Raw genomic sequence first — 27,580 nt, 5'->3', positions numbered from 1 at the left:
CAACGCCTCGCGCTGCATTCCGGCATCTGAAAGACAAAGGCTTACCTACTCTTCATGCGCTCCGGAGGTCTTCACACTGCATTCCGGCATCTGAAAGACAAAAAGCTTACCAACTCTTCGCACGCTCCGGAGGCCTTCGGCGCTGCATCCCGCATCTGAAAGACAAAACAAGGTGCGTTTAAAGACATTGGGGAACTTTAATACTCACGTGCCATTACTCCTTTCCACATCTAACCCAGTGGGTATTCCGGCACCCTGCAGCCGCTCCGAACTTGTACCTGCAAAATAAAAAGACAGTTAGAGCGCATCGTGAAGCAGGCAACAAGCGCTTACTTACGTGCTTCCAGGCGCTTCTATTCATCACACGGGCTCCATCTTCAACTCACTTCAGCCCGTCATCCGCCATCGCCGGAACCATGCAAAACAAGAAACATCATTACTAAAGACTTTAAAGACATTAGAATTACTCGAAACTTACCGTTCGTGCAGTAAACGACGGACAGCAGTCCTCTGAAGTCAAGAGGCCTGCTCCCCTTATCCAGTGAAGAAACTGGTTACAGCACCCTGCCCCGAGGCAGATGGAGAGCACGGTGTTCACTTACCTAAGACATCTTACCCTTCGAGTCAGACATACAGTGCACAGAGGTCCAGCCCAAAGAGCCAGCCGTGTGTTACACATCACCTTTGAAGATACGGTATACGCCCAGTCAAGACCGGCGCCTCTACGGGAATCAGGTAAGCGTTACAGAACGCAAAGCCTACCACAAAACTCCCGTCCAGGCGCTATGGAAACCTCGGATACCGACCAGCTAGCCCAGTTACTTGGGGAACTAAGGGCAGAAGTGCATGCAGCCCGTCAGGAAACGAACGCTCTAAGAAGGGAACTGATTATTTCCAAGGAGCGAACAGATGATCTCGCTAGACAATTGCTACAGTCACAAGCCGGACAGACCCAGTTACCCGCATCTGGGGGAAATCTTCCTTCTACATCCTCTATGAATCCAGTGCAGATCAACCTACCTGGGAATGTACCTCTGGCTCCGCCCGAACGATTTTCTGGTGACCCAAAGAGGTTTGCAGTATTTATCAATCAGTGCCGGTTGCATTTCTTATGCCGGCCAGCAGCCTTTCCAACTGATCAAGCTAAAGTAGCTTTCGTGCTTTCGTACCTTAGTGGCAATGCGGCAGACTGGTCGATCCCTCTAGTAAATCAAGATGATCCGGTCCTCCATGATTTTCAAGCTTTTCAGCTCAGTATGGAAAAACTGTTCGCAAGACATTCACAGGGGCAGGCCTTGGACAATGAGCTTCTTTCGTTGCGACAAGGTAATCAAGACCTTTTGGCTTATATTGCGTCTTTCAACAGACTGATAGTGGAAACTCAATGGCCTGAGGACAAAAGGATTACGCTGTTTTATAGAGGTCTACGTGGAGAGCTCAAAGATGTGTTAGCCCAAGTAGTGAATCCCCCACAAGAATGTTCGGACTATATAGACTTAGTCGTTCAAATAGATCACAGACTGCAGAACAGGAAGGCCGATCGTTCCAAGTTTGATGCTCGAGTATTTTCCAAACCGCCAACTGCTTCCAAAGGAGTAGACTCCGGGGAACCCATGCAAATAGGGGGTCTGAAAGGTCCTCTAACACAAAAGGAGCGGGAAAGGAGAAAACAGTTGCAATTATGCCCCTATTGCGGAAACTCAGGGCACTTTCTTCGAGACTGTCCGGTGAAACCTGCCAAGAAGGCAGTAGGAGCTGCAGTTACCAAAGTTACAAACTCTGAGCAGGGAAAGGACCTCGCTCGACAAGAATAGAGGTCCTCTTGCCGAGCGTGAAAACCAGTTCCGTGACCTCGCATTTCGTGATACCTATGGTCCTCATTAGCCCTGATAATCCGGATCGATTACATGCAATTGAAGCTTACGTCGACAGCTGTGCCATCGGCAATTATGTGGATCATGAAATGGTTTTGAGGATGAATCTAACTCTTTGTCCCAAGGCTGTAAAGGACGTCATTACTACGGTGGATGGTACAGAGATAGCCTCCGGGCCAGTAACGCATACCACTCAAGAGGTGACGCTAGTAAGTCAAGATGGACACCATGAGAAGATCGTGTTCGATGTGATCAAGGCCCCTCAGTTTCAGATTATTCTAGGAATACCTTGGTTAGAGAAACACAATCCTCTGATCGATTGGCGAGCAAGAACGGTCCAGTTTCCAGAATGTGTCTCTACTTGTCACCCTCCACCTGGTGTTGAACTGGCAGCAATTTCTTCAGAGACTCCCCAGTTACCTCCCGAATACCTAGAATACCAAGATGTTTTCCGGAAGGATCAGGCTAACTCTCTATCTCCTCATAGGTCTTATGACTGCCAGATAGACCCGATACCTGGATCTACTCCTCCTTGTAGTAGAATTTATGCCTTCACCGAGCCTGTAAACCTTCACCTTCGACAATACCTGGATCAATACCTGGAAAATGGGTTTATTCGTCCTTCCAAGTCCCCTGCTTCTTCAGCTTTGTTCTTCGTTCCAAAAAAGGAAGGAGACCTTAGAACTTGTATAGATTATCGCTCCCTGAACCAGATCACCGTTAAGAATAGATATCCGTTACCTTTGATCCCTGAACTCCTGGACCAAGTCAGAAAAGCATGCATATATACAAAGCTGGATCTTAGAGGAGCTTACCACTTGGTACGAGTAAAAGAGGGCGATGAATGGAAGACGGCCTTCCGCACCAAGTATGGGCTATTTGAATATCAGGTCATGCCCTTCGGACTTTGCAATGCCCCGGCCGCCTTTCAGTATTTTATGAACGATGTCCTCAGAGAGCTCATAGATGTGTGTGTTGTTGTTTACATTGACGACATCCTCGTTTATTCTTCATCGGAATCTGAACATCGGAAACACGTGAAAATGGTCCTCGAAAGATTGCGTCAACACAAACTTTTCGCTAAGTTGGAAAAATGTGTTTTCAACGTGACTGAAGTTGAATTCTTGGGATTCATATTATCACCTGGCGGAGTGCGTATGGATTCAAAGAAGGTCGATGCAGTTCTCAAATGGCCATCACCATCCTCCGTAAAAGGTGTGCAAAGCATGTTAGGCTTCGCTAACTTTTACCGCAGGTTTATCCCCGAATTCTCTCGAATAGTCCAGCCCATCACTGCCTTGTTAAAGAAAAACAAACGTTTTGAATGGTCTACCGAGGCAGAACAAGCTTTCCAGGATTTGAAGACTAAATTTATCTCTGCACCAATCTTAAAACACCCTCGCCCCGAACTCCCCTACATCGTGGAAACTGATGCTTCAAGCCTTGCCATGGGGGCAGTTCTATCACAAAAGGACCCGGTAACCAATCAGTTGCATCCCGTGGCATTTTGGTCCCGCAAATTCTCGCCTCCTGAAATCAATTACACGATTACTGACAAGGAACTTCTGGCTATCAAGTCTGCCTTTAAGGCTTGGCGGCATTATCTGCTGGGGGCCCGACACACCGTTACTGTGATTACGGATCACCGAAACCTGCAATATTTGAAAACCGCAAAAGCCCAATCCTCTAGACAACTCTGTTGGGCATTATTCTTTGCCGAGTTTGACTTCATAATTACCTATCGACCTGGTACAAAGAACGGTAAAGCTGATGCCCTTTCTCGGATGGGAGTGGAAGAACACTTGATCAACCCTAAACCTGTACCAATCATTCCCGAACAAAGAATTCTGGGTGTAATCGCCACAGAATCCATAGAGGAAGTTAAGGATAAAGCCAGGCAACTTGTAACTCCAGCAGACATACAGAATTGGCATCTGCAGGGAAAGGACTTTGCAGTAAAGGACAACTTATTGTATTTCCAAGAACGATTATACCTACCCAGCACAGATTTACAGAAAAAAGTAATCTCTTGTTATCACGATTCTTTAATGGAAGGACATGCCGGTATGGCCAAGACCTCAGAAAAGATCAAGCGCTACTTCTGGTGGCCGTCTTGGAAAAAAGATATCAGAGACTTTATAATGTCCTGTGGAGTATGCGCCCAAAACAAGAGTCAAAAGGAAAGACCAGCAGGCCTCTTACGCCCTATTGACATCCCACCTTGCCCTTGGCATACGCTTTCTATGGACTTCATCACCGATCTACCTCCATGCTCCGGATACAATACGATTCTAGTAATCGTGGACTTATTCTCCAAGATGGCGCATTTCATTCCGCTCAAAGGCTTGCCAACAGCAGCAACTCTGGCCCGAGAATTTCTCGAAAACATCGTCCGACTGCACGGTTTTCCTTCGGTTCTAATTTCGGATCGAGGTAGTCAATTTATTTCTCATTTTTGGCGAAGTTGCTGTCGGTCGGCTCAAATTGATGTGAGACTATCGACCAGTCACCACCCTCAGACCGACGGACAAACCGAGAGGACCAATCAAACTCTGGAACAGTATTTACGCTGCATGCTGCAACAAACTGAAAAAACTTGGAAAGACATCCTTTGGATAGCCGAATATGCCTACAATAACTCTGTCCATTCGGGAACTGGGAAAACCCCGTTTTTTCTTTTGTACGGCAGTCACCCTCGAACCTCGGAGTTGGATCCCCTCCAAGATCTTGAAACACCAGCAGTAGACTACCTGCATTCTACAATCACCCAAGCCTTTAAGGAAGCTGTTTCTTACCTTCAAAGGGCTAAAGAACAATAAAAGAAAGGAGCAGATCAACATCGGAAGGAAGCCCCTCAATATCAAGTAGGGGATCAAGTCTGGTTATCCACCAAATATCTACCTCTAAAAGGGCCACGCACATTCAACCCAAGATACCTTGGTCCCTATTCCATCACTACCATAGTAAACCCAGTAGCGGTCAAGTTGGACTTGCCCCCGCACATGAAGATACATCCGGTCTTCCACGTCTCTCTATTAAAACCCGTGCAACCTCAAACCCGACTAACTAAATCTCCAAAACCTATCCTAGTTGATGGAGAACTCGAGTTTGAAGTCAAAAGCATTCTGGACTCCAAGATCTCCAAATCTAAACTATTTTACCTAATTGACTGGAAAGGCTACGGCCCCCAAGAGAGATCCTGGGAACCTGCTGAATATGTCCACGCTCCTTGCCTAATCAAAAGATTTCACCGAACATTTCCTGACAAGCCAAAACCCCCGGAGAAGCCCGGTTTGGGAGGGGCCTTGAGGGGGGGTACTGTCATGATCTCTGCTTCCAAAAGGTCAGCGTTTTCCCAACTCCCTTGGAAGCAGATCCATAACCCAGGTTCCGAGTGCCAACCAGTCCCAATTGGGACCTTTTGGACCCAGTCCTGGCGCCAGTGGCACCAGGCTCATAAAAATGCCCAGTCCCAGCGCTGGAAGCGCCGAGCTCGTAATGCTTGGGTGGACTTAGCTGCAGCAGACCATGCTGCTTACTTGCCTGCCAGTTGAGCCTCTGATCCTCTTCTGTTTGGAACTACTTTTCCTGTTGGGTGGGGCAGGAGCCACTCCCTAGATTCAGAACACTGGAACTCTTCTGGAAAGCAGGAAGGCTATTTAAACCACAACCGATGGATGAATCTTGCTTTGCGTTATTCTGCATCCTCTGCAGCAGAACGCTCATCGTGTCTTCTGCATCTGATCCTGGGCCTAAGGAAAAAGGCTTACCATCCTGAATCCAGTCTTCAGCAACACCTATAAAGACAAGAAAGAACAGGTTAGCATTACGGTCTTCAGTGACAGCTCTTCACTTACCTGGTCCATCGGCTGTCACCAACGCCTCGCGCTGCATTCCGGCATCTGAAAGACAAAGGCTTACCTACTCTTCGTGCGCTCCGGAGGTCTTCACACTGCATTCCGGCATCTGAAAGACAAAAGCTTACCAACTCTTTGCACGCTCCGGAGGCCTTCGGCGCTGCATCCCGCATCTGAAAGACAAAACAAGGTGCGTTTAAAGACATTGGGGAACTTTAATACTCACGTGCCATTACTCCTTTCCACATCTAACCCAGTGGGTGTTCCGGCACCCTGCAGCCGCTCCGAACTTGTACCTGCAAAATTAAAAGACAGTTACAGCGCATCGTGAAGCAGGCAACAAGCGCTTACTTACGTGCTTCCAGGCGCTTCTATTCATCACACGGGCTCCATCTTCAACTCACTTCAGCCCGTCATCCGCCATCGCCGGAACCCTGCAAAACAAGAAACATCATTACTAAAGACTTTAAAGACATTAGAATTACTCAAAACTTACCGTTCGTGCAGTAAACGACGGACAGCAGTCCTCTGAAGTCAAGAGGCCTGCTCCCCTTATCCAGTGAAGAAACTGGTTACAGCACCCTGCCCCGAGGCAGACGGAGAGCACGGCGTTCACTTACCTAAGACATCTTACCCTTCGAGTCAGACATACAGTGCACAGAGGTCCAGCCCAAAGAGCCAGCCGTGTGTTACACATCACCTTTGAAGATACGGTATACGCCCAGTCAAGACCGGCGCCTCTACGGGAATCAGGTGAGCGTTACAGGCGTCGATGTTGTTGACGCTGGCTTCTACATAGTCGTCGAAGGAGACTTAGGCAACGGAGTCGTCGAGAAAGGTGTCGACAAAACCTTTGAGAATATTGTCGACGAGGCCCTCGACACTGGTGTCGATGAAACATTCGACACTGGTGTCGAAGGAGGTTTGGAATCTGACGCCATTTTGTACGGCGTTGCCCTCGATTTATGCACCGACAGGCTTGTCGACTTGCTCTTTTTGTGAGGTACCGGAGAAGATTCTCTGGCAGGTACCAGTGACGATTTTTCAATGGATTTAAAGCGTTTAGTAGTCCCGGACCTTCCTCTGTCATCCGAAGGATGAGCTGGGGCATGGACTTCGCGCAACTTCTACTAAGGGGTCGGGCCGCATTCTCGAAGATTCGTAGCCTCCCATTTTCTTGGGGAATCATGTTTAGTTGGACAAGTGATAATCCTTGTAGAGTAAGGAGAAGGAGGAAATCGGTGACGTCTTTTCCTCGCCTTCTTCGAAGAAGACAACGAAGATTTCCGCGACCGACTCCTCGATCAGGCCTTCTTCGACTTACGGCAGGATGAATCCCTAGACTCTCCCAAGTCTTTATTCCTCTTCGAAGAAACCTTCGAAGTTTCCCTCCCCACCGCCAATTTACCTCGTTCCTTGAGAGCTTTTCCTGTCATGGCCTGCCAGGACCTGCAGTCATCGGTCCGATGGTCGGGACCCAGGCACCACAGGCAGATGCAATGGGAATCAGTGATGGACATTTTCTTCCTGCAATCCTGGCATTTTTTTAAGCCAGTTTTTGCGATCAACGGATTAGAAGATGAGGACATTTTTAACAAAGACTGAAGCGCCGGTCACACACTTGAAGCAAAAGCTTTCCAAAAAACTGAACTGAAGCCAACAGGCACGGCTCAAGCTATTTATACCATGGATGACGTTGATGCACTACGGCAGCCCTCGAGGGACATCGACGCACGACATCGAGCACAGCGCCCTCGAGTGTGGAATTTCTTTTTCCGAAGCAGCAAAGCTGATAATATGAATATCAAAGATGAGGAATGCGTGGGAGGACACAATCAATTCGAAATGCAGTTACATTTGGTAATTTTGTTTAAAAGTAGAAGTATTTACAGTCACAACTATGTAATCGTTGTGGTCAAAACCACAGCCATCCACATGGGAAATTTGTACTTAATTTTTCTTATTGCCAAACAATAATCCGATTCTACTGCTGGAACACTTTCAATTACAGTATGTTTTCATTGATCAAGGAGTTCTGAGGGTTATGACCTTGGCTTCTCAGAGACTTTAAATTACTAGGAGAAATTCTAACCTACTCAGTTAGGAATAAGCAAGATTCTCGTTCTACAAATTGAGGGGAAATAAATAAACAGCACACAATGGTATATGTATTAAGCCCTTGCATTCCACTCATTCAGCTCCTTGGCATAAACCTCTGTAATTATCCTTAGGATCGTCAGTCTGCCACAGGCTTCTCATAACCCGTTTTTTACTTTTGCGGGATTGGTAGTTTCTCAGAGATTTCTCATCAGCCTGTGTACTTCATCTCAAATAGGACAGATTTCACCAAGCCTTTCAAAAGTCACATTGCAGCAATAGTCTGCTCAGCGGCCTGCTGATTAATATGTTTCCTTCCATCTCTGGACAGTTTCTTCATCCATAGGTGCTTACCCTTCTGAAACATCTTCTTGCCAGAGACTGGGTATAGTCCTTCCATCCTTCTGACTTGGGAGCCGATTGGTGTCTTGCTCTTATGGTCCACTTACATTTCCCCATCTGTAAAGGCAGGCGGGTAAGCAGAGAAAATACGTTGGTGGCAATTTTAAATTTGTGTGTTTTGTTTGTACAGCACACCAGAGACCAGTTTTTGGGGAGATAGCAGCAAGTGTTGATGCCACTGAAGTATCCTCTGTTAAATCTTGTCTTACTTTGAAGTTGGTCTTATGGTGGAACTGACCTGTTTGCTACAGTATTACCCAATTTGATCGATTTTAATTGATCGAATGGTACATCTGGCCTAATGCGGCCAGTACCAATCAATCAAATTGGTTAATCACTACCGAACATGGGGAGCGGGGGTTGCTGGGGTGTTCCACGCTCCCCATGTTCGGTAGTGATTGCCTTTGTGGTAGTGGGGGTGTCCGGAGGAGGACGACGGGGAAAAAGGAAAAAAGCGGACCCTGCGGCCTCAGATCGGACCCACGCAGGAGGGACAGAACTGATGCCGCAGGAACAAAATAAAAGTGAATTGGGGGGTCAATTGCACCGTGAACAATTATGCCACAGTCAAATCACACAGGTCCTTTTGCTACAGGCGGCAAGGTGAGACGCGACAGAGTAACAAACAAAAAAAAGTCCTGCAAGTGTATACTTTCAAAGTTTAAAGAGGGGGATCGATTTAATTAGTTCTGTGCAGTGCATTTTTGTTATAGTCTAGCTATGAAGAATTGAGGGGTGCGTTTTAAGTGCGAGATGCTGGAAAGCCGGTTTGCATAGGAAATGCCCGATTGATTTGGAGAGTTTGGTGTTGAATGGTGGAACAAGAATGTGGTGTTTGGGGTTTATAAGTGACAGTTAAACGCTGAAGTCTTGGTAAGTCATCTGGGGGTGTGAAGATATGTATTTGCATATTTCTGTTCTTTGAATAATAATGATAACACTAATCTGTTGAACTTGTCTCTTAGTTTCATTTTGCTTGCTTGTGTTAGCGCAACAATGAAAGGTCTGTTATGGACAATTTGGTAGGTGAAGATTAAATTACATAACGAAGGTAATGTTTTTTCTGATGGATGTTCCTCATCTTGGATGTAGCCAGTCTCAGCGGAATCACAGAAAAACGGTATCCCAGCAGGATGTGCCGTGGGTCTTCAGTGTCAGGATCACTCGACGCAGTCGCTCCTGGACACCGGAAATGACGTTGGACGGCCATATATAACTTGTACCATGTCCTCTGACCTCAGTTTCACATGTTTTATTATGTGCTCAATTGTTAAGGAAAATTACCACTTGATCAATCAGGAGGGAAGGATGCGAGAGCGATGAGGAATCTGTGGGGGCAAAATTCATTAGAAAGAACATTACCAGAAAGAAGTAATGTGCTCTTCCAATGGATTGTGTGCTCCCACAGATTCTTTATCTTAGACTCACACAACACTAATAAAATTCCAGGAAGTCAGGAGAGTGAGACCAGAATCTAGTTACACTAGCAACTTTTGTAGGACCGCTCTGACAAATCTGGAATCCTGACTAGAGAGTCCTAACAAGAACAGAAGTTGCTGTCAGCCATCTGGCTGAATGGGTCCTACAGCCTTCAGACCCCTCTTTTCCCCCCAGCGAGTAGCAATCTGCAATGCAGAGAACAACCCAACAAGACAAACTTTGTTTTGCTACTACCTTACAAAGCAACTACAAAAGTGTGCCTTGTTGCCTGAACGCTGGTTCTAACTAAGTATTTCTATTTCTAGTTCATGCGGCTAGAGGCACTTATACCAAGAAGGTTTCACAATGCTCAACCTTGTCAACAGCTTAAGGACTGAAGGAGAAAACCAGATGATAAAAAAAAGGTTCCAACTTTTCATGGAACAAGAAAAGACGGTAATTCTTGGGGATGTCTGTTGGAAGACAATTCTAAGGTTTAGCAGCCGGGACTCGCTGGATTTGCCGAATGCTCTGGAGCGTTTAAAGCAATGGATGAATATAAAAAACCTATAGTTTGAGGATCGTTGAGGTCGAGAAGCCCTTAACTTAAAACATAGCTTAATATAAAGTGGTTTTTCTTCTAAGCAGAAGCTCATTTAGGGGCCAGTGTGGAGCCTCTAAGAGAATGTTTCGAAATTATTTTGACTAAGGTGAATCTACTGATATCAGAGGGATATTCAGATGACTGAGCTGCATATAAACAATAAGATGCATAAAACCCTTATTTCTTAATTTCATATTTTCTAATCACTTGTGTTAACTAACCTTTTTTAAGTCCACCTCTTTCATTATATTCAGTAGCTCTTGCTCTTTTGCTCTGTTGGTTTCGGAAAGTTTCACAAGTTCTTCAAAATGTTCCTCACGATTTAAGTCATCACTTCTTTGTTTTTGCAAGGCATTAATTTTCCAGTCTGTGTCACCGCACATCCGATCTGCCTGGACTAAGCTTTCCTCAAGCACCTATAAGATTTAAACCAGATGTTATCATTCAGACTGTCATACATTTAATTCCCCAAACGCTGTTGATATTAAGGTTTGATGTAAATCTTGGGAGAGGATAATTTATACATATACACAGTGGTATACTGGCTTATGATCAATCTTTATGCCCAATATCACTATATGAACCACCAGTCATAGACGGTGCACAGTATAGCTAATGATAAAAACATTAATAACTTTTTAAATAAGAAAATGAAGAGTAAACAATGTTCAAATGCTGGAAAGGATAATAATAATAATATAGACTATTTCTTGATCTCACATAAGCGTTTGAACTTTGGGAAAGGAATTTAGAGAAAGGGGCACCTTCCTTTTCTCCTTCCATTGATGGGGACTGTTTTGAAAAAAGTTGTCAAATTACTGAATATCAATAAGCAAAATTAAGTACACATGCTTGCCAACTTCCCATACGAATGACCTAGGTTTTGATCACCAATTGTACGCAAGGTGAGGACCGTCATGTCCTAATTGTCATTAACATGTGCATAACTCCAGAAAACCACCCTACCCTGCGAACTAGCTGCCAACATGAACTATTTGCTGACAGGCTAAACAATCCATACATAAACTAAAAAGGATATTGAATCTTGTAGGCTCTTCCTAAAATGCCTGAACATTGTTTAAGGTTGCGCCTCCTGTTAATACCAAACATTTACACAGAGGTTTGTTCCAGATGAAATTCCCCCTGTGCTCTTCTCATGAGAATACTGTGACTCACTCAGAACTCTCCTCTTGACACAAACAGCCTCATTCAGTGCCCTGCCTCCAGCAGTAAACTGGCTCACTCAGGGTCCTGTCCCAGAATACATAGTATAGTCTCCGAATGATGACCATATTGAAGCTCATACTAACTCAGACCACCAATTCTGGCATTACTCATGCTCTCTGAGTGTTCTGCTAATGATGATGCCGAGACACACCCAAGAACTCTGCTCTTAATTCTCAGCCTCACTCACACCACCACCAACCAGCATTTTCACCATCTTCTACCACCTACCTTGTGTTCCCAACTTCAGTCAGTTGCACCACTACATTCTGTGAATTACATGCAAGGCAAGGGAGAAGTGGTAGAGGCTAAAACAGCTAAAGATAAGACATATCAAGGGACACAACTACGCTGCTCGTGTAGAGTACATCATCGGAGAGGTGATTCTAGATGTGCCTATCCCCTTTCCCTGGCCTGGATATTGATCAGAGCCGCCTGAAGTTAAGTTTCCCCAAATTATTACAACAGCTAAGAAAGACATTTATCAAATGTAAATCAATATTTTCACTTGCTGAGCCCGCAGCAAGGCAAGTAATAGTAACTGCAAAGCAAACAGATCAGAGGAGTTACAATCCAAGCTGGAGGGAGTAAGCAGTTGTACATCCTGGGTACTTATTATAATTTAGTCAATATTTTACTGTGTTTGAATGTCATCAAAATATAAACATTGTCTCATTTACAAGTATCCTAGTCACTATGCATGATATAAGATATGATATGGCATTTATAAACACGTCTATACACAAATGTCAAATGACTTTCCCATCTTTCAAAAATAGCTCACTGCTCAAACTCAAAGCTGTTGCATTGTGCTGTGGTATTGCAGTAAGATGCCAATGCCTTCCCCAAACTTCAATTGAACATTCATGGTAAACCCAAAGGTTTTTAGCTTTTGTAGTTATTGCTTGCATTTTACATATTTAGGCATGAATTTATGTTGGTCCCATAAAGAACTGTTGATTTCAATGAAAATGCAAGCTGAAGGGCTGGTCATCATAGGTGGGGACTATTATTAAGTGAGCTGTTAGCTTCTGCTGACTGACTACATACTTCTAACGTGTCACCTGAGCAGCTGCAACATAAATACTGAAGCTTGCACAGCCTGCTAAGGAGGTCTATAAAATACATTTTTAACTCTGACCCATCCAGCATGGCATCATCAATAATGTTAAAATACACCTTAAAGTCCCAAATAGGCGGAACGAAAGTCCAACAGAATGTTACCATTAATAAACCATATAATACAGTACCAGAATGTCAGACTTTACATTCAAATTAGAATAGAGACTTGCATGATATAGGAGACCACATGTAGGAAGGAGGGCAAGTACAGCTTCATAACTACCATTTGCAGCAAGGTAAGAATATTGGGATGTCCAAAGTCCCGCCCACAGAGTGACTGCTCAAAGAGGGTATCAAAATTCATGTAAACAAGCGAGTTGTAACCGATGTATGGAAGATTCAATAGTTTCAAGGCCATAAACTAAGTTCTGAGTGGGACACATTTCAGAAGAAGCCGTGCCTTACCGTTTACCCATGTCACAAGTGAAGCAACTGCTCTACTCAGTGCTTGACAGCAAATTTCACGTTCATTAACAGAGCTTAAAGTTCCATTCCTATTTATCTTGTATTACTTATAGCGTGATCCTAGCTGAAGAACAGCTGGGTGCTTTACAACAGGAGGGTGCCAGCATTGGGCTAGTCATTTTATACTGCAGCGCACTACTGTTGGTGGAGGAAGGCAGGGATTTTTATTCATCTGACAGGTCTTGGTGAAAGAGACACATTTTCAGGGTTATGCAGAATTAGTGGGGTCATTTGGAGCCTCTGTTGGGATTGAGTTACAGATGGTGGGAGCGTGGTTGGAGAAGGACTGCTTGCGAGTTTCCACTTTACGGACTGACTTAGAATCCAACCTTTTTTAAAAAAAATGTTTTATTTTTTTATTTGCGTTAACAAAATTAATTGTTTTTACAAAAACCGATGCAGCTCCTTTCAATCCTTCTTTTCATTTCTTTTCCTTTCCTGGTTCGTGTATTTGTACTGTTGCATTTCTCCTGCTATTCTTGGTTGCTTTTTTATCTATCATTCCCACCCTTGGTCTCCGAGTCAATTTTTTCCAACGCTGACTGTAGGATTTTGGTAGTGGCAATGGTCCAAGCAGTTCTTTGGCCACTGATCATACGCGGCCACCATCTCGATTCTTCAGGGACCCCGTAAGGCTCTAAGACCGATTTTAGATAGCTTTCTCGCATTGATTGAAGTGCCGTGCATGAAGTTACTAAATGGCGGATTGATTCTGATTCGGCCTCCTCCTTGCATAGTCTGCAAGTATTCGTGATTGCCAATCCTCTGATGAAGCGGATTTCATTTGTTGGCAATAGGTTCAGTCTTGCTCTGATAAAAAGATTTCAACGTTTTTTGCTTGGGAATTTTTTGTAAATTTCCGCTGGATCATTGATTTTCCTTGCAAAGGGTGGCAGATGCCTTAGTAGCTTATTCTTTGCCGCATTCTCTTGAGTCCTGATCCAGTCTAGCTCTTCAAGTTTTTTTTTGATTCTCAGTGGGTTCTGCAGCAGTTCAGTCTCTGAACATGCAACGGATTCCAGCTTGGATTTTCTCTTTCAAGCCCAGGCAGTAAGCATTTTTGATCTGCCTGACTTGAGTTCTTTTTGGAGCAGGATATACAAGGGCGAAGCTTCCGGGAGCAAGATGTTTCTGTAGAGAGACATACTGTTGTTTTCAGCCCGGGCCTCCAAAGAAATTAGGCCTAGCTCTCTCCTGATGGCCGACATGGATGTGGAGTTCGGTAGAGACAGAACTAATCTCCAGGAGAGTCCTTCGATCTTTACCCAAATCTCCTCTGGGAGGGCTGGCATGGCTTCTGCTCCGTACAATAAACTGGGAACCACTTTTGACTTGTAGTAGGTTAGCAGCGGAATCAAGGAGAACCTGCCGAATTTATTGTCTAGCATTTGTGCTTGGGTTGCTGAAGATCTTGCTTTCGACCATATGAAGCGCTGCATGCAGGTTTCTGAACGTGAGTTGTCCAGCATGACGCCCAGGTATTTGAATTCCTTCGCAACTTCAATAGGGTTGCTTTCTAACTGCCATGACGGGCACTTCGAATTAGAGCTGGTTTTGTTTCTTGGATTTATCCCCAAAATCATTATCTTTGTTTTCTTGACATTATGATATGATATGATATGATATGGTATTTGTGACGCGCCTATACACAAGTGTTTCAAGGCGCGACGAGGCAGGGAGGGGGGTACAAGGGGAGACAGAAAACGATCCTACTAGGCCAGGTGTCATTCAGATCGCGCAAGTGCAGGGGTAGGGGAGGGGAAAAGTGCAAGGGGAAGGGGGGGGGGGAGTGCAGTACAAGGTAAGAGGCGTACGTAATAAATAAATAAATAGGGCCAGCTGGTGGCAAGTGTGAGGTAAGTGCAGAACAAGTGCTGGGGGAGGGGGGGCTGTAGGGATACAGAGACAGACCCGCAGTGCAAAGGGGTTCCAGGGCATCAGTGCAAGTGGAGAGTGGCAGGGCCCAGGACCGAGGCCGTTTAGAGTGGTCCAATTGCAGGATCAGTGCAGCTTCAGTGAAAATTAATTAGCCGCTCAGCAGGGGAGAGGGAGAGGGAAAGCAGAAGCAAAGAGGAAGGTTTTGAGGTGCTTCCGGAACCGGAGATGGTTCTCCTCAAGTTTCAGGGAGGCAGGAAGGCTGTTCCAGAGGGAGGCCCCTGCCGCGGAGAGAGATCTACCCCCAGCTCGTTGCTTCGAGAAGCGGCTAACCCTGAGGGAGTTGGAGGCGGATGAGCGAAGGGCTCGGGAAGGAAGATATTTAGGAAGAGAGAGTTGAAGGTATTTAGGACCCAGGCCCCAGAAGGCCTTGTGGACAATGCAGAGGGTTTTGAACTTTATCCTCGCAGCCACTGGGAGCCAGTGTAGAGATTTCAGTCCTGGAGAGATACGGTCCCTGGGCTTGAGGCCAAGGACAAGTCTCGCAGTTCTGTTCTGGATGAGTTGCAGAGGGCGGAGAGTGGAGGCAGGCAGATTAAGATAGAGGCTGTTACAGTAGTCCAGCTTCGAGAGAACCAGGGCTCGGGAGACAGTGAGCTTCTGGGGGAAGGAGAGGAAGGGAAGAATACCTCTGAGGAGGTGCAGCTGGTAGTGTGACCTCTTGGCGACGTCAGAAATATGAGGAGAGAAGGAGAGTGTGGAGTCGAAGATGACCCCAAGGTTTTTTGCCTTGCAGGTAGGAGCAGGGAGGGGGCCAAGGGAGGCAGGCCAGAGAGCTACAGGGAAGGAGGGAGTGGGAGTACCGATGAGTAGAATCTCAGTCTTACTGGCATTAAGGCAGAGGTCATTGGCGGCACACCATTCTTGGATAGCAGACAGACAGTCAGAGATGAGGGAAGGAGAGGGGGAGGCTGAGGGTAGCCTGAAAATGAGCTGGGTATCGTCCGCATAGCACTGGAAATTAGGGCAGAGAGCGGCGATGCGGTGGGCAAGGAGTGCCAGATACTGGTTGAACAGCCAGGGAGAGAGATTAGATCCCTGGGGGACACCACAGGTGGAGAAAAAGATGTCGGAGAGGAAGGACCCCAGTTGGACCTGGGAGGGTCGATTTGAAAGGAAAGAGGTCAACCACGCCTTGATTTGCAATTTGTTCGATTTGATGTAGCTTGCTAGATTGGTTAGTTGTCTTTGCAGGCCGATGGGGGTTTGGTCGGCCAGGGTGATGTCATCTGCATAATAAAGTAGTCTTCCGATTGCCAATCCTCCTATTTTCGGAGGAAAATTTTTCGCCATTTCTGCAGTGAAATTGAAGTCTCCTAGGAAGGCAGTAAATAAGGCCGGGGCGAGGGGGCAGCCCTGTTTTACACCCCTGGACGTTGGAATTTCTTCTGACAATAGGCCGTTAGTATTCAGCTTTACTCTCATTGATGTACTCGTATGGAGGGCCTTTATTGGATTCAATATCGCCTTAGGACAATTTGCGGCTGCCAGTTTGTTCCACAATAGTGGTCGGTCCACCATATCGAAGGCCTGTGAGAGGTCTACGAATGCGAGGAACAGCTGTACGGCTCCATCTTGTGATTTGCTTTTGAGAGTACTGAGCAGCATGATGTTAACGATGGTTCCTGAGTTTTTCCGGAATCCCGTCTGAAACGGATCATTAAGGCTTGTTTTCTTGAACCAAAGTTGAAATTTGCATAGCAGGAGAGAGGCGAACACTTTCCCTATTGCATCAAGAAGTGCAATTGGTGGGGGGCGTGGCCAGCAGGCGTAGGATGAGGACGTGATTCCTCGCTGCTCCCGGCCGCCAGCCTAATCCTACATCCATCCTGCGACTAGAATTATAGATAAAAAGCCCTAAAATACTACAGCGACGTCTGAAATCCTGCTGCTTCGAATCGGAACATCGCAGACCCGAATCGGTGCGGGCTTTGCGAGATATAGCCCTCAGCGCACTCAAATTGCGGACCGTTACCAACATCCAAGATGGCCGCCTGAGGGCGAGGGAGGCAGAGACTGAGAATCCTTGAAACTACGGCCACCCCGGGAAACTGCGAAATGAGCACGGCCTCCCACGCGCTGGCTGCGACGTACGAGAGCCTGTGGGAAACCATACCGTCACCTCGCCTGAAGGGGTGAGAAGCCAGCCGGCAGCTCCAACAATACGAAGGCGCCCTCCCCCGCCGTGATCCACACCTCCTGATACGGGCGTGGCACGATACGGGCCCCACCAGAGGATCACTGGGACAAAGCCACTCCGGTCCCAGTCAAGCACCCGCTGAGGACTCGGGCCAAGCGGTAAGGAGAGGGGGAGACGGGGGATTGGACCCTGGCATCCTATGAGACTTTTCCTCGCCACATATGTGCAAACGCCACGCTCTAGGCCCGACGCGTGTGTCGCAGCTCCTGAGCGAAACTCCGAACCCCGGAGAGATAGGCCTTACTACCTCTAAGCCCACAGGCCTACCCAAAACCGCGGGTGATCACCCGCCAAACACATCCTCGGAACCGATTCAACACACTTAAAGCGGTACTGGGAGAAGAACCCACTAAGTCGCGGTGCACAGAACTCCGGCCCTCCGACCGAACCAGACCCAAATCTGTGGGCTTCCCCCCGACACGTGTCCAGCTGCGTGCACATGGACTGTGGATGCCCCTCTCCCGAAGGGCCATCAGTGGAGCCTGCCATAACCATTTCTTCTGCCTATTGAACACCATCACTTGCTTCCCTGCCCTCTAACGAGCATCCTCTCCCGGGTGAACCTTTGCCACCACCTCCCCACCTCACCTACAATGGGGAAAGATAAGCCTAGAAAGACCTCCACTCAAAGCCGGATTGAACAATACGTAACTACGCCACTCACCCGCTCCCCGGAAAGACCAACGCAACAGGACTCAGACCCCATGGAGGATAGTATCTCCCTCAGAGACATAATGGGTGCTATTGCCAGTTCTAGAACTTCCATGGAGAAAAAGATGGACAGCATTGGTGCGGATGTATCCCTGCTAAGACATGATCTGCAGAAGCTGACCTCTCGTACTGGGGAAGCGGAGATGCAGATCTCCGAAGCGGAGGACAACCTTCGCGGTGTGAACCGACAGATGTCCGGCATGTTGGCACGCATAAAGCTCCTGGAATCGAGAGCCGATGAGTGAGGGCAGATCAAGACGGAACAACGTCCGCATACTGGGTATTCCGGAGAAAGCAGAAGGAGATTGCATGGAACTTTTTCTTGAAGGGTGGCTTGCGGATATATATGACGCACAATCCTTCTCCAAATTCTTTTCCATCGAGCGAGCCCACCGCATCCCCACAGGCAAGATCATTCCAGGAGCACCACCACGTACAGTCATTGCGAAGTTTCTAAACTATAGAGACAGGGACACAGTACTGCAACTGGCGAGGTCCAAAGGGACTATTACATACAATGGCTCAAGGATTGCTTTCTTCCCTGACTTCACCAGAGAAGTACAGAAAGCGCGCCAATCCTTTGATCCCCTCAAAAAACGCCTGCAAGCAATGGGAGTCAAATACGGGCTAATATTCCCTGCCCAACTCAAAATATATCACAAGAACACGACAGTCCACTTCACTGATCCCAAGGAGGCGTGGAGCTGGGCTGAAAGACACATAGACGGCGACTGGAGCACTGTCGGGAGAGGAGGGAGAGAACGGAATGGACCGCGCCCTGACCGACCGCCTGATCGGGAACCGCAGCAACAACAACAGGACGGAGTCCCACAACAAGCAGAAGTTTAGTAGACATCACTAATATCTGGGATATCCAGGCCACCACTATGACCCTGCAGGGATGCTGTATTGTACACTGTAAATGCGACTAGGATAGCAATTCCGGCTGGCGGCCGCCCACACAGCGCCCCCCCCAGCCCCTGGACACCAAACCAACGAACTCGGAACACCACATAGCGGAGTTCCAACACCCTGCCTTGTGTCTTCCCCCCGGGGCGTAACAACTGGCACATCTGTGCCCGAGACGCGGATTGCCACGAGGCAGGCAGATGTAGACTATTGTTAAATTGTTTAAAAGTTAACACTGGGTCGACAGATGCTTCAGTTGTGGGTGGAGTATGGGGAGGGGGGAGTTGGGTTTCTTATAGTTATTCAATGTTTGACATACAGAGGCAAGACGAGTATGCTATACGGATCGAATACGACAGAAATATTGCGCATGCAACCAAGGAAATATATCTGTGTAAACAAATTGCCCATTGACAATGGCAACCCGAAACACTGCAACCCAAGGTAATCTTAAACTCCTGGCATGGAATGTGAACAGACTGGGTGCCAGCATCAAAAGACGGCTAGTCTTGCAACATCTAAATAGACATTCCCCAGACATAGCCATACTGACCGAAACACACCTGGCCGGAACCACATGCAAATTTTTTCAAAGATCTAATTACCGCACTGCGGTACACGCAGGCTTTTCTATGGGAGCGAGAGGGGTCCTCGTACTAATCCACAAGAGGCTTCCGCTAGTGACCACAGGCGTGTTGCTGGACAGAGGAGGCCGTTATGCATTCATTCAGGCAACACTATGGAACCAAACACTAGCACTCATGGCAGTGTACTCCCCGCCAGCTCTCCTCAAAGATCTGCTAAACGAAATCACCCCCATCCTGGCAACGAGAACTGCAGACACATTGGTGATAGGGGGAGACTTCAATGAGGTCATGGACTATACGCTTGATCGCACGCACCTAAGAGCCAGGAATCCCGCCACCACAACCAAACTGGCCTCCTTTGTGTCGGCAATGGGCCTCTGCGACGCATGGAGGGCCCTTAATACACAGACTCGTCAATATTCCTTCCACTCGGGGGCCCACGCCTCGATGTCTAGGATAGACTACTTCTTCTTCCCACACCAAAGTATCCACCAAATAAACAATGCATCCTTCCTTCCCCGAGGAATCTCTGACCATTCCCCATTGCTGCTGGAGCTGGAAACGGCCAGACCGAGACCACCCCCCTCATGGCGCCTTAATTCCTACTATTTGGGATTCCCTGAATTTCAGGAGATGGTAGAGACCGCCACCTCCGACTACTTTGAGCTTAATATAGACTCAGTTGATAACCCCAATACACTATGGGAGGCATACAAACCAGTCCTCCGCGGAGAAATCATATCGTGGACGTCCCATAAGAAGAAGAAACAGCGCGAAAAAATCGTCGAAGCTGAATCCGAGGTCACATCCAAGGAACTGGACCACATTGCCAATGACACCCCGGAGTCAAACAGGGCTCTACTGTTGGCACAAAGGAAGCTGCATAACTTATCCTTGGACTGCGCCAAGAAAGCACACGCAGCAATGAAGGCGCGTGTATATGAAACAGGCGACAAAGCAAGCAAACTGCTTGCGTGGCTGGAAAGGCGTGATGAAGGACAATCGAAGGTGAAATGCATCAGAACCCTAAACGCAAACCTAGTCCATGCCGACGCAGAGATCGCTGAACGCTTTGCTGAGTTCTACGAGAACCTCTACGAACCCCCCACCGATACTGTGGATAGTACCATACTAGATGATATCGTTCTCCCAACACTCACCCCAGACCAGACCACTGCCCTAGATAGTAAAATCACTACTACCGAGATATCAACTGCCATTATGCAACTCCAGGCCGGCAAGACCCCGGGCCGGAATGGGTTCCCGATTGACATTTGGAAAAAACTACAACATCTGGACATACCCGCACACTTGCTCAAGGTGTTTGAACACTCTCTAACCCAGAATGAGCTCCCACCCGACCTTCGCAAAGCTACCATCATAGTGATCCCTAAAAAAGGCAAACCCCCAGAAGAATGCACATCCTATCGTCCCATATCCCTTATCAATAGCGAAGCAAAAATTTTGGCCAAAGTTCTAGCCAACAGATTACAACTAGTCATCACATCACTGATCCACCCGGACCAATGTGGCTTTATTCCCCAGCGGTCGACCAGAATGAACATTCGCAGATTACACTTGGCACTAGAAAGAGCCCCGGCCCTGCAGCAATCTCTGGCTCTGTTGGCCATAGACTTCGAGAAAGCATTCGACTCTGTTCACTGGGAGGCGCTATGGGCCATAATGCATAGGATGCACTTCGGAGAACCGTTCATAAAATGGGTGCAACTCCTATACAAGAACCCAATAGCCGAGGTCAAAGTAAATGGGTGGCCGTCGCGCACTGTCCGGCTAGGGAAGGGAACCAGACAAGGTTGCCCACTTTCGGCGATGGTGTTCGCACTAATAATGGAACCACTAGCAGTCCTCCTGAGGGATTCTTCCGCATGGACTGGCTTTCGATGGGGTCCGGGCTGTGAAGATAGAGTTTCCCTCTATGCAGATGATCTCCTAGTATACCTGGGCGACCCAGCCTCTTCATGCCCTGTGGTCACGCAAATCCTACTAGAATACGGATCCTTTAGCGGACTTAAAGTAAATTGGTCCAAATCTGTGCTGTTCCCGGTTAAAGGGATAGACTGCGTTCCGACAGCGGGCTCCCCATATAAGGTTGAAACCAAACAGTTCCGATACCTGGGTATTTTAATCGCCAATGAACTAAATAACTATGTAGAACAAAATCTACGCCCACTTACTAAAAGATATAAGCAAGATGTAACCCACTGGCAGGCACTCCCGTTGACACTGTTAGGAAAGGCAGCGCTCTTCAAGATGCTGGCCCTACCCCGCTTTTTATATGTTCTTCAGAATGCCCCCCTCCACATCCCCGCTGCAGAATTCCACAGTATAAATAGCACAACACGTATACTCCTCTGGGGTGGGAAGCGCCCGAGAATTGCCCTCCACACTCTCCAACGTTCGGTTTGGGAAGGGGGAATAGGGCTCCCGAATATCCAGATTTATTACTGGGCATCCCAGATGGCAACAGTCAATGATATTCTACACGGGGACCCGAGCATCCCTCACATAAGAGCCGAACTAGCGGCGAGACATGGAATGTCCCCACTCGAAAGTCTCTACTGCAAACAAACTCACCCACCTGCACACACGATAGCAGTACACACAGCCCTGGTATGGAAAGAAATACACAGACACTTGGGTTGGGACAATAAAATCACCCCACGCCAGCCCATCTGGAACAATGCTCACCTTTCGAATCTTGCCAACCTCCCGAAATGGCCAGCCTGGGTCGTAGCTGGCATACAGACGATCCAACAGATAATCGTAAACGACCGGCTGACGCAGTTCCCCGAGCTCGCTGCGGCACATGGCTTGCCGGAATCTGAACAGTATCATCACAGACAGCTACAACACGCACTTGTCGCACACAGAGCCCAACTTGTGGACATGCCGGAATGCACACCTATTGAAAGAAATATAGTAATGGACAAGGTGAACAATAAAGTCACGTCTACCATGTACAATGTTATTTCTTCATTCGGCACGAAAGAACTTCTGACCCTGAAGACGAAGTGGGAAAACGACATTGGCCCCATATTACCAGAAGACTGGATTGAAATCCTAATGTATCCTAGAGAATGCGCAATTTCGGCACGGATTCGTTTGGTACAGCTTAAAATACTACATCGGATATATTATCCTCGAATAACACTCTACAATTGGGGTAAATCGACCGACCCCAAGTGTCTACGCTGCAAACAAGAAGAAGGATCCTTTTACCACATCCTTTGGCAGTGTGCACGCATACAACGCTTCTGGCATAAATGTAGCGCAAGGCTCTCTAGGGCCATGTCCCGCCCAGTTCCGACGGACCCTAAACTCATGCTCCTAGGTATTACAGACGACCTAGAACTGTCACGATTCGAAAAGCTACTTGTGTCAACTGCCACAGGAATTGCGAAAAGGAACATCGCGCAATTATGGGGTTCAGAAAACACCCCGAAATATGATCACTGGCTATCGGATGTGGATGCAATCATTTTAATGGAACGCAGAGTCTATCAAGCCAGAGGTTGTCCGGGCAAAGCGGACAAGATTTGGGGAAGATGGGAACAAACAATGTAAATCTACTGCAATAGCGTCATTGTGCATTGGCGTGCAGTCCTGCAAAATCCATGCCTGCTAACACCATGCTTTGGGGCATTTTCACGTAATATGACTATCCAGGAACTGATTGCCACCTCAACTGCTCATATACTTTATTTCACATGTGTTGCTATGCTTGCCTAAGTCCTCCAGTATATTCGTCCAGGCTACCCTGCCAGCCGTATGCAAAGTCTTGTAGTCTTGTAGTTTTGTTGATTTCTTGTTGTTTCTTGCACAAAATATAATAAAATATGTTATAAAAAAAAAAGAAGTGCAATTGGTCGGTAGTTTTGAGAGTTTGTCCTGTCGCCTTTTAAAAAAATCGGGGCTACCACAGCTCTTGTCCATGATCTCGGGAGCAGGCGGCTCTTTACGCAGGTTTCGAAGACTTTAGAGAGAAAGAAGGACCATTCTTCTGGAAAGTTTTTCAAGTCTACGTTTGTCACCCCATCGGGACCCGGGGCCCTTGAATTTTTTAGTTTGCTTATGGCAGTTAAGATAGACTCTCTGTCTGCCACGTCTACCCATTCCTCGCTTGTATCGGAAATCCCGCATTCAGAGATTACAATGGGGCCTCCAAAAACTTTGTTGAAGTGGGCCATCCAGCAGGTTTCACTCACTCTGTTGGTCAGAGACGGCTCAGCGTGGGCCCCCGAGGATTTGATCAGTAACCAAAAGGCTCTTACGTTCTTTCCCCCCATTTTTGCAAGCATTGCTTCTGAGTCTTTTTGGTAGACGGACATCCGTTGATTTATTAACCAGGCTTTGTATAGTGTTGTCTCTTTTTGCCATTCCAAAAGGGCGGCTGCTGTGTTTGCGATTCTAGCCTTTCTATTTAGGCGTCTTATTGCAGCTCTTTCCGCCACTAGTTTATCATATTGATGCGCGAACTGGTCGCTCGAAGGACATTTTTTTGTTGTCCTTAATTTGTAAGGGCTCAACAAGGGCTGATAGTCCGGTTCAGAAAGCCCTTGAGTTGCTTTGTTTTCCAAACTGTTGTTGTATCTAACTGTTAGTTCTTTTATTCTGTGCTCTGTTAATTTCAATCGGGACCTCTGTTGGTTGCACTCAGTTTGGGATTCAGTCCACATAGTTTCCTGGGGGGACACAGTCCAGGTAGCTTTAAACAGGTTGTGATCGCTTACGATCGTTTTTACGACTCAAACGAGGTAGCCAGGTTGAGCATATGGTTGCATGTGAAGATATAATCTATGGTGGCGTTTGAAATGTGATTTTCCCATGTTGGACATCGATTAGGATTGGGAAAAGCTAGGGCGAGGTTTGCACATCCTCTCGACTTCATCAGCTCCACCCATTGTTTACCGCGGTTTTCCGCTGAGGTAGTGCCATGTTTGATGTCGCTCGGGGTCGAGGGGCATCTCGCATTTAAGTCTCCGCAGATTATCAAGGCGGACACTTCTTTTTCTGTGTACAGCTGGTCGATAGTCGCTTCAATAGAGTTGAGAAAGGCGTTGTTCTCTATAATTTGAGGGTTCCAGTAGACTGCAATAATTGCAATCTGGAGTTTCATTGTAATTCCCTTTTTTGTAGGATCCGGCAGTATCCAGCTGGTAAGAACTGCAAGATGAGTTCTGGAAACTGATACGGTTTGCTCAAGTGTGATTCCTCTGCCTGATTGAACTGCAAGAAGAATTCCTGCTGACGGACGGCCCAAGACTTTTTTTTGGCTGGCGAGTCCACAATGGTGAATCCGTCGAGGTATGGAGTTTCTGATAACCAGGGCTCTTGCAAAGCCAAGATATCGTAATCATTTAGATTGACATCCCCTCTTTGCATCAGGTGCCGGAACCCCTGTGTGTTCCAAGATCCCATTGTTAAGACTGTTGACGATAGGACTGGTTTTCCTAGCTTAACCGACGGTTGTGTCGCGAATCCGTCGGTAGGAAACTGCCATTTGTGGCTTCTGATTGACAGCTGTTTAGGGAGCCACGCCTACAGTTGTTCCAGGGGTGCAGTTAGCGATTTGCTTCCTTTCACGTTGTTGGCTTTGACTGCAGACCTGTCCAGCTTCTCGCTGGGTTCTGTGAGCGACGAGGTACTGGATTTGCTTTGAGTTCTAATTAGCTTAGTTTGGTTCATTTTTTGATTTTTATTGTCAGCCCCAGACTCGAATCTGTGCAGTTGGTCCATTTTTGCACCAAACTCTGTCGCATTGGTGATTCTACTATGACTAGGTTGCCGCTGCACCATTGGACTGGCCTTGCCACTCGTCGTTCTTCCCGCTTTGGTGGAGTCTCTTATTGTGGACTTGTGGTAAGTTCTGCTTGGCAATTGTTTTAGCTTGTGGTTAGGAGCTGCAGAAGTTGTTAGAGATGTAGTTAGTATTGAAAGGTGAAAACCCTGTGAAGTTAGCTCGTCCAGGGCTTTATTCATTGAGGTTGGGAGTGCAGTTGTTCTTATATGGATGTAGGCTTTCGCTGTTTTTCCCCTATGGTAAGGTTCAATTCTCAGGTAGTCTTCCGTTTCCAGGTGTTTAAGGGCCGAGATTTTGCTGAAGATATCTCTCACCATTCTACGGTTTAGCACCATGTCGTCTTTGTTCCTAGTTGATTGTTCTAACTTCAGGGTTAAGATCGATGGTGAGCGGCCTCTCCTTTCCCCGAGTGTCGGAAAGTGCTGTCTTTCTCTTTTCCTCAGACCTTCCCCTTCGCAAAAGTTTGTGAGGGCTGTTTCTGAGTGCCAATTCTGTATCTGATGGATTTACTGCGCTTTTATGCTTTGAGGGCGAGGCTTTATTCTGTCGGCGATGGTGTTTAGGAGGAGTTTTCAATTATGCTCTTTTGGCTCTACTGTATTCTAACTCTTCCAACCTCTTAGTGCTGCGCTGCATTGCTTCCTGCGGGTATCTTTGTCGCTCTCCAGTATGCAGTTTAGGTGTTCGCTCCGTTGCTGTCTGGTGTCTTTGGGTAGAGCTGGCGGTCGGCGGAGTCCTTTGAGTTCTTCCATCCTCACCTAGCACAGTGTCGTTCAAGTGCTGTGAGAGATTCATTAGAAATGAGTCTGCGAGAAAGTCTTCAGTTGTTTTAGGGGATTGCATGTTGGACTCAGGCAGAGTTGCGCCCCTTTTTGGCGTCGCCAGAATGGTTTCTGGTATTTTTTTTCCCGACAAGGGCTTCGATTTTGTGGGATAGTCTGGTGCCTGGCTTTGGCCAGCCTGATCGGCCGACTGCTTTGACTGGTCCGATGGATCATTTAATTTCAGAAGGGCTTGTTTTTTTTGGCGATCTCTGAGCATTAGGAGTATGTTCCAACGAGCTCTTGGTCTCCTGTGAAACCCTCACCAGTTGTTTCTTGTTGAAGGCACCTGCCGAGGTGTTGATGTCAGTTTGGACTTTTCTTGGCGAGCTTTCCTTGAAAAAGAAAACCTCCGGCAGGTTTGCCCATTTTGGGGAATTGAAAATGCTAAAGTTGTCCCAGTGTAGATTCTTTTTAGTCACTGGGTGTGGTTTTTTCTGATCTGTTTGAGTGCTTTGAGATTTCATTGTGAAGCTCTTTTTTTTTCAATATGGCTTGGTCTGTATTAGTTCGTGAATTTTCTGATTCATTGTGCATGGACTGAGAATTGGTAGTTGGAGTAGTAGAACTGGCTTGCCTTTTTTCCGTCGCTTGGATGAAACCTTCTAAACAAATGAGTTTCATGTGCATCATCGCTATTAAAGTTTTTTGGTCTCTTTGACTATCATATAGAGCTTCGTAAAGCTTACAGAATGGGCTCAACGCGATGGTAAGTGCTGACATGATGGTTGACAAATCTTTTGACTTCGATGGGGTTTCTTTGAGGGCAGGCGGCAGTTGATTTCCCAGGCTCTGACGTCTCTGGGCTGTACTCGGCGGGGAAGAAAGATTGAGAACATGGGCCGGAAGCAATTGAGGTGTTGAATGTCTTTCAGGTCTACCCAAAGATGGTCGTTCACAGTCTTTTCCCAAGCCCATGTCCTGCTGATTGAGAGACTTATGAGGCTTTGTTTGCCGAGAATTCGAAGCATGATGGTGATTAGGGGTGCCCACTGGAGCAGGGCTGGAGGGCCTGTCAATCGTTAAAGGCTGATCACGGGCTTTCCCAGCTGACAGATCCAGTTCCCCCAAGGGTTCCGCCAGAGGGGTTAAACCCCGAATTTCAGCCAATTTTGCAGGTTCGTGAGTTTCTTCAGAGTTTTTAGAAAAGTGGATTTGAGGCGGGGCAGTGTACATTTCGATTTCGCAGATCTGGCCTACTGATGCTGCAGGAGGTTTGTTGTTTAAGTCCTTTGTTTCCAGGTACTTCCCAGCGGGCTCTGCCAGGCCCATTGATGTTAGAAAGGCTGTGCTGTTGTTAGTTTTCCTTATTTTTATGGCCGAGGAGGCTCCTTTGTGGCCTCTAAAATCTCGGCATTGGAGAGCTTGTCTATTTGATCGTGGTTTCTTTTGCCTTGTTTTATGAAAAAGTCTTTCAATGAGTTCAGTTGAACCATTTTCTCAAAGGTTTTTTTCTGTTTGTTAATTAGGGCCTTTTTCCTGCTCATTTCTCGAGGAGGTAGTGACTGCACTGACTGCTCCTACCTCAGCGA

At 47.0% G+C, this 27,580-nt stretch overlaps 1 protein-coding gene across 2 annotated transcripts in view; it reads right to left on the bottom strand.

Annotated features, from left to right (window-relative positions):
• TBC1D31 (TBC1 domain family member 31) overlaps window positions 1-27,580 on the bottom strand; it is a 1,687,314-nt gene that overhangs the window by 135,733 nt on the left and 1,524,001 nt on the right. For both annotated transcript variants that reach the window (XM_069621570.1, XM_069621571.1), the window contains exon 19: window positions 10,475-10,669. In XM_069621570.1, the coding sequence (XP_069477671.1) occupies window positions 10,475-10,669 (195 nt within the window). The remainder of the gene's footprint in view (window positions 1-10,474; window positions 10,670-27,580) is intronic.

This window comes from Ambystoma mexicanum, chromosome 5q, assembly GCF_040938575.1.
Source record: "Ambystoma mexicanum isolate Mex_15411 chromosome 5q, UKY_AmexF1_1, whole genome shotgun sequence".
NCBI lineage: Eukaryota > Metazoa > Chordata > Amphibia > Caudata > Ambystomatidae > Ambystoma > Ambystoma mexicanum.
Note: the sequence above shows the minus strand (reverse complement) of the source record. Positions and strands in the feature narration are given on the sequence as shown.